General features: G+C 32.2%; 1 protein-coding gene across 5 annotated transcripts; it reads left to right on the plus strand.

Annotated features, from left to right (window-relative positions):
• The first annotated feature begins 1835 nt into the window (after nt 1–1835).
• On the plus strand, nt 1836–6695 carry LOC111516594 (mediator of RNA polymerase II transcription subunit 27). 5 transcript variants are annotated; one of them, XM_074171726.1, is made up of 8 exons: nt 1836–1975; nt 2044–2123; nt 3781–4046; nt 4100–4244; nt 4298–4422; nt 4476–4569; nt 4821–5027; nt 6557–6695. In XM_074171726.1, the coding sequence occupies exons 3-8, from the start codon at nt 3871–3873 to the stop codon at nt 6593–6595; spliced, it is 786 nt and encodes a 261-aa protein (XP_074027827.1). In that variant the 5' UTR covers nt 1836–1975; nt 2044–2123; nt 3781–3870; the 3' UTR covers nt 6596–6695. The 5 variants fall into 5 exon arrangements, with proteins under 5 accessions (XP_074027827.1, XP_074027824.1, XP_074027826.1 ...); XM_074171723.1 differs by having other exon boundaries at nt 1838–1975; nt 6525–6695; XM_074171725.1 differs by lacking the exon at nt 2044–2123 and having other exon boundaries at nt 1877–1975; nt 6525–6695.
• The last annotated feature ends 968 nt before the right edge of the window (nt 6696–7663 follow it).

The following is a 7663-nucleotide window of genomic DNA, read 5'->3' on the forward strand; positions in this document are numbered from 1 at the left end:
CAACAATTTCAATTACCAACATGTTTATTGTTTTCAGTTGAAGAATTCATAATTTATAGATGAAAAATATAAATTTCACTTGCAAGATATAGATACAAAATTAAGAAAATATAAATTGATAAAAAAAATATATAAATGAAAAATATGAAATATAAAATTACTTAATTATTTATGCGTTAAAATTTAAAGTTTTACATGTCTTTTCTCAATATTATACGTCGAATATCAGTGTTGCCAATCATGAAATTCCAAAAAATACTAGTGCACAATCATTTTCAAATCAAATCAAATTTCAGTTGGGTATTTGATATGGTTCGGACAGAGCATAGCGACAACCATTGGATAAATATGATTGTACGTGTTTCCTTTTGTTATAAAATTGAAATCAGCAACATGTTAAAATAGTCTGCCTTGATCATTTTAATGAAAAGAGAAATGAAAATGTGTATGTTTTTTACCACTTCTATTTGTAACTAACGTTACTGCAGTTTCATCCTATATGGACATTTTCAAACTTAAACAATAAGCTGCAGTTTCGTCCTATATGGACATTTTCAAACTCAAACAATAAGTTTGAAAATGTCCATATAGGACGAAACTGCAGTAACGTTAGTTACAAATAAAAGTGGTTAAAAACATAGAAATTTTCATTTCTCTTTTCATCATGATCTCCTACCACATAGTAACGGCTACATCCATCAATTTATTGATCATTTTACTTTTACCAGAAAAACATAATTCACTTTATGCGACATTCATAAAAATGCAATTTCCACATTTTGGTTCTCTGAATCATCAATGAAAATAAGTTTTCCTACATAGTGATGGACTAGAGCTTTCACTTTAAACTGAGCCAAATAAAATTCAATATAGCTTCGCTATGATAACGTATTGTAGCAAATATATTTAGCAAACATGTAGTGTAAATACTTACGACTACAGCAACAAAAGTTTGCAGACCTCATCGAACGTCAGTTATGTCTCAGAGAGTTTTGTAGGTAAGAAATGACATGTCAGGATTGCCAACTTCACAAAAAGTATTTAAATACCAGTGTCACAGTGCTATCCCATTCCTAAATGTGTGACGAATTGAGTGGTGACAGCTAGATGTCGCTAAAACTAATTTATTTAACTGAATACCTATAACAAAATTTATATTTTGTTCAAAGTAGCCTCGTGGTTCAAAGTAACCCCGTTTTACGGTACGTATTTCTTTTTCATCAGCTGATTGGATATCAATTTTTTGTTTTCTCATGATGACGACATTTCTGCTTCCATGTACCGGAACTGAGTATCTATAATATGTCTGTACATGAGATTTTTTCTACTTTAATTGCACGGGCACGGACATCTGATTTCATTTGAAGTACTTTTATTTCTGCTATAGGTATTGACAACTCTGCATATTTTTCACTAATGTCAGATGTCATCTACAGTTGATATTCGAATTTTCGTTTTTTTATTCATATCATTTTATCGTCCATATTTTATCGTCTATATCAATAAGATTTTATTTGCAGACCATTTTTTTTTGAAGTGACAACTCTATGTATTTGTCATTAGTGTCAGTTGTATATGTAGTTTAGATTAATATTGTTCATTCTTAAATTTTATTTGCTGTTTCATTGTATTCATTTTACATTAATCTTCCCAATAACAGCGTGGCAATTGACACCATTGATAAATAGAGTAGCTGACTCATGAAATCTGTGCTCCAAATATTGATGAAATCATTGTTATGAAAAAAAAATGTTCATTTCATATAGATTACGCCATGCTCTGTACAAACCAAGTGAAATATTTCAAACTAAATATGCAGTAATTTTTCTTGTAATTTCAAGGTTGGCAATCCTTGCGCCATACTCCTATTTTGTTAATTTTCCATTGGCAACCCTGGGTACAATTTCATGTCTAAAATCTAATAATAAAAAAATAAATACACATTGGAAGCCTGTATTCTAAAGTAGTTTGTAAGGTATGATTTGTTATGTTTGTTGGTTCTTGTGTTGATGAGTGATAAATTTGAATTTGTTTGTGTTTCAGGTAATACATAGTAAAATACACGACTTTAATACTAACTGGAATTACCAGCAAATTTGAATCATCATAGGAAACAATAGTTGGTTAGTAACAAAAAAACACAAATTTTGAACTTTGAAAGAAAAATCTAAATAAAAATGAAGGGAGAGTAAAAAGTAGTAAAATTGTGGGAGAATGAATTAATGTGGTATTTCTGACGAGGGTACTGTATGAAAAGTCCATTCAAGAACTCATCTAAGGGTTTTCAGATGACTATGGACCCATCTGTACCTGCAACATACAGTGCATTCCAGTTCAAATAAGTCACTCTGAGTAAGTTGATATTTTGACTTGAACAAAAAATGTAAAGCACATCAACTGTGGTTTTCAGGGGGAAACATTTCTACATAGGAATCAACCTCCTGGGAGGTCTTTCAATTCTGTATCTGTATGTTACACCCAGTAACACTTTTGATATTACAATGATAATTAATCCTAGAAGAAATATCAAAATACTCTTAAGTTTGATTCACTTCCAAACAAGAAGGTTGAAATTGAACACTAGAATGATACTAATGAAAATAACAGAAATAAGTACCTATATTTAATTGCCTGGTTCCTGAACCCCAGTTATTATTTCATTTATTGTCTTCTGTTTTATAAAAAAAATTGTTTAGACACTTCAAGAGTTGATTAAAATAGTGGGTTTGTTCTGTGGACTTGAAAAATCTGCATTCGTCATTGCTCGTGTTTGCAACAAGAACCATCTGGGCAAAAATGTAAGACAAATATGTGAATTATTGTTACATACACTCGTGAGCACTAGTAACATAAATAACAGATAACATGCCATCAGAGATTTTGTTCAGGAGTGAATTATTTGACCACGAGTGGTCAAATGTTTTAGAATTGACACAAAGTTCACCCTCAGGAACAAAATTAAAATGAAAAATGATGATTTGAATGAAGATTATTCCAACAAAAGGGTTGTATTTTGTAGGATCCTCTCAGTACATGTCAACCGTAATCCAGCTTTGCTGTACTCCACATGTTTCTCAGGTACACTGGAGAAATTCAGATCCCAATATGGAATGACAAATTCATACCCAATATTCTCAAAAACTAAATTTTGGTTAAACATATTGAACCTAAATAGTGATTTATGCCATGCCATCCTGTTATATCCTTTATTGCAAAATGGGGTAGTTCCTCAACAAAATGGGGCTCCTTTCTTTGGGAAGCACCAATGTTACATTTCCTCAAAAGTAAGAGTGGAGGTTCTTCAGGGTGCCTTTCCAGATTATCACATTTGACTTAACTGGACTATTTTCTATGGGGATAATTAAAATCTAATGTCTACTAGACGCAGCCAACTACTGGAAATAATTTATGGGAAGAAATTACCAAGTGCTGTAGGCTACTAACACCTGATATTTTTCAGAATATAAGGGCAATTATTCCCATTTGAAATTTCTGAATTGTGAATGAGATGGCTGACGAGGTGGATTTTTAAGTAAAAAACTAAAGTTGACGTGTTTCACAATTTTTTTTTTCAATTGCACTATATGTATAATTGAATCTATAGTCAGAGTATCTCTAACATTACGATTGACGGGTTGTGCATTCAGATTTTGCCCAGAAATTGTAAATTCAAACATATAAACCTAATTGCTTCCAGTAAAACACTCCTTTGTTCACTTTTCGTAGAAGGAATTACTCATTTTATATAGTAAGGTCTCATTTTGAATATGTTCTTTCTAGGAAACAAGTTGAATAAATACCCCAGTGCCCTACTATAAGGTTACAGTGAGAAACCTTGCATTCCTTTCAACAGTCATTCTTCTGGTCATTATGGAAAGGGATATAGAGCAATTAAATGCAGCTTTGAATGCTGTTAAAGTTTTGAGGTCCAGTGTGCGAAGTGTTTTTGAGTCTGTCAGCAACGGCTTAAGAGCAGACCATGGAGAAGATGGTAAATTCACTCTTGAACTGCAAGAGCTCCTGACAACAGTGAATAATAATTTGAGGTAATGCAATCAATAATAATTTGTGGATTTTTTTGAACTCTCATTTATTACAGAGATGTGGACAATTCTGTTGCCAACCTTACCCCACCTCCAGGCGCTTTTAGTTTAGGAAATACAGCATTTCTAAGTCAAGAAACTACTCAAGAAAGACAAGCCCTCTATGGACAATTGGTTAATAGCCACAGATGGACTGATAAGGTAATGTTAGCATTATTCCAGTATTATGTTACTCTTCTACCTTATCATTTCAGATACGGGAATATAGTGCAGTTGCTGGAAACATACTTTCTGCCAACTCCTTCAATAAAACCTACAAGACATTGAGTACAACAAAAAGAAGAAAAACCCAAACCAGCAATCATAATGTACCTCCAGAGTAAGTAAGTTAAGAAACTTTTGGAACTCCCAAACTAATCTTTATTGTTTTAGGGTGATTGAAAATTTAATAACCAGTATAGACAGACTTCTGCCTGATGTCACTTTTACAACAAGCAGACCTTTAGTTCATAATCCAGTTATACAGGTACTATATCATAATACAATTTTGATGGGTTGACATTTTGATAGATTATAGGTAAAAGTCAAATAAATCACAGACCTATTTTTACTTGGCACCTTCTGCACAATCGATAATTGATAAAAATTTATTTTTGAAACAAGAATCAAAACATGTCGAGTAACCATGAATATAATTTAATTTAAAGTGGATTGATATGGACTATAACGTTGAATTAAGGTACTTTTCATATGGAAGAAATATCTTGTGTATTCTAGGTATCTTTGGGACGAGTGATGAAGGCAATAGTTGCATTCAAAGGAATGATGGTTGAGTTTGTGGTAGTAAAAGCTCATGCTGAGTCAAACGACTTGTGGACTGAGTCTCGATATAAAGTATTTAGGAAAGTCACTGAAAACTGCCATGCTGCCATGTGTCATTTCCAATCCCCAACTATGCCAGAGCTAGCAGTAAGATCATTTATGGTAAGAATTATCAGGTCTTTCGGAGAAGTGAATTCTAATATAACCTGTCTATGTCAAATTTTCATTTATCTCGAATGAAATATTTGGGTAAAATAACATGATAAATCTGAAACAAGCACTGCAGTGTTCTTCATTTCCTGAAGATGTCAAATTGGTTGGTGAAACGCGCGTCGAGAAGAGTGTTTCAGTTCTAGTGTTTGGGAGCAGTGCTTGTTTTGGATTTCATGTCAATTCAATGAACAGTCTGTTTTTTTATAATTTCATCTTATTAAACTCAACTATTACTGGAAGAATAAAAATTTTCAAGATAAATAACAAAATTGCAACACATATGATATCGTTATCCTCAGGATGCGGGTGTATTTAATGAGAACCAGTTTGATGGTCAATTTTTCAAAAAGAGCATCAATTACGACTGCTGCTTTTAGAAGAGTAATGGAAGCAAAGTGAGCACAACCTAAGTAAAACTGCAATAAATTTTCTAATACTGACCACCTTGACAAGCATAATAATTTATCTTTGATATTTAAGGATTGAGTTCCCTATTAATCCCATGTATGTGTCCTCGTAGCGGGAGAAATCATCGCCCTTACTTACTCAGGCGTGTCCTCTGGGAACAGTTGTATCCAGCAATGGGTTCAGCCTAACACCACTGCTGAGACCTATGGTGGATGGAAATAGCGCTGTTGGTGTTGAGTCATGAATGCATTGGGCATGTTCATCGAACATCTATATTCTTTCGATTTCGAATTTGTAATAATTTTTTATATAGGCAAAGTGAAGAAAAAATTACAAAATGGGAATTTTATCTTCGAATTCAGAATATAGAGGTAGAGTAATACCTTGAACAACTTTTCCTAATAGTTTTTTTTTTTCAATGTATGTGACGTGAAGCAAAAAATATCGATAAACCTTGTATGTGAATTTGTAGTCGATGAATTTGAAGTTTAGTGCAAATTTGCATTCATTCAAAAATCAAAATTTAAAAGTTTCTCCATTTCAAATACCGTATATTGAAAATTTCATATAATTATAACAAGTTTTGATATATAATATTCTAAAATCGGACACAATTCATACTACAATATGATTGATTGAGTAATCTGAAATCCTGAACTTTAGCCAAATGGGGAGTCATTTCAGGAAACGGGATTAAAACCATTTTTAAACAAACCGAACGGTGCTGTTTCAATCTGACTACTTTGATAAAATGCTCATTTCAGCCTCACAGTGCATGTTCAAAACCTGTTCATCCTCATCCCCTTCAATAGAAAATAGTTTTGGCACAGTTCACTCTGACCATAAAATCCCACATTCTGTGTTCTATTGTAGAATATTTTACTTAAAAAAAAATAGCACTTTGATAGAATAATATCCGGGCTGGTAGGCTGTGGTCGAATGGAACCTGAAGTGCCACAACTTATCAGACCGGATTTCTATCTCTTTAATCATGCCTCTGGCCATGACATCTTTTCTTGTAACACTTATATTTTTCAGCATTGGTTCCACAGTTATATCACACTCTTCAGTGCTCCCTGCAAGAGATGTGGAAATCATTTGCACAGTAATTTACCCCCGACATGGAGAGATGTAAGGAATCTGGAGCCTTACCATGAAGAATGCAAATAATATTATTATATAGTTTAATATATACTTTTGTTATGTTTTCTTATTTGTTTTTCTTTTCAAATCGAATTTGGGTAGTAATTCATTACTAGTCTTTAGATATAACACATGAAAACAAACTGATGTTTTAAAAAACAATTAAACTCTATTCATTATTCCACTGCGTCACACTGAAACATCCAATGGACAAAAACCTGAATTTTTATTTTCTTATATTCAATTTCAAATCCGCTAGTTAAATTGAGAAACTATTAGAGGAATTAGAATTGTATAAAACCAGATAATATTATTTTTATTTTGATCAACAAACACATTAACAGTATTTTAAACTTGGCAAAGTCTTCAAAACCTGTTTTATACCAACAATCAGTTCAAACCTCTCTTGAAGATGGAACAGTGTTTTTATTTAGTGATCTGAAAGAAATAACCTTAACATCCTTTTTTACCTAATGTAATTGATTATGGGTAAGTGCTCTTTTATTATTTATCCTAAATTATTTTTAGGATGCTTGTAAAGAAATATTCAGTAGTCTTAGAAAAACTGCTAAATTACTCTTTTTTAATATGTCAAAAAAAGTGGAAGTGTGTTCACCGCACAGAAAAAACATTCTCAACCTTAATAAAAATGTTTATTTGAAAGTAACTAGTGATTAATGATTTTTGTTCATTATCCCCACTACTTGGTTACACTGTGTCGTGTAGCCGCAAATTGGTTTCACCCTTTAAGTTTCAGAAGTCTGAAAAACATTCCAACTGATCATTTACTAGTGCTTTCCAATGAACTGCAATTTACTAGGAATAAAATATTTGTTTAATATTTTTTTCTCTTCTGGTTATTTTTTTTAGAGTGGGGAAATTATCATCCCAAATAACTTTTAGTGGGACGACTATTTCTACAAGTTTACTGGGAGAATAATTTCCCATCTACATGAAATAGAAAACTTATTCTCATCTAAAGTGTCATTGATGTTTTTTTATTATAAAAGTATAAAATGTTTCCAAATACTTAA

This window comes from Leptinotarsa decemlineata, unplaced genomic scaffold, assembly GCF_025532065.1.
Source record: "Leptinotarsa decemlineata unplaced genomic scaffold, Ldec_3_MD MMD2_tig00000035_RagTag_RagTag, whole genome shotgun sequence".
In the NCBI taxonomy this organism is placed as follows: Eukaryota; Metazoa; Arthropoda; class Insecta; order Coleoptera; family Chrysomelidae; genus Leptinotarsa; species Leptinotarsa decemlineata.

Bases quoted from the DNA above. Each gene is read 5' to 3' on its own strand.
- LOC111516594 (XM_074171723.1), top strand. From the start codon at position 3,871: ATGGAAAGGGATATAGAGCAATTAAATGCAGCTTTGAATGCTGTTAAA. The intron at 4,047-4,099 runs GTAATGCAATCA...CATTTATTACAG, and splicing joins ACAGTGAATAATAATTTGAG to AGATGTGGACAATTCTGTTG. The intron at 4,423-4,475 runs GTAAGTAAGTTA...TTATTGTTTTAG, and splicing joins AATCATAATGTACCTCCAGA to GGTGATTGAAAATTTAATAA.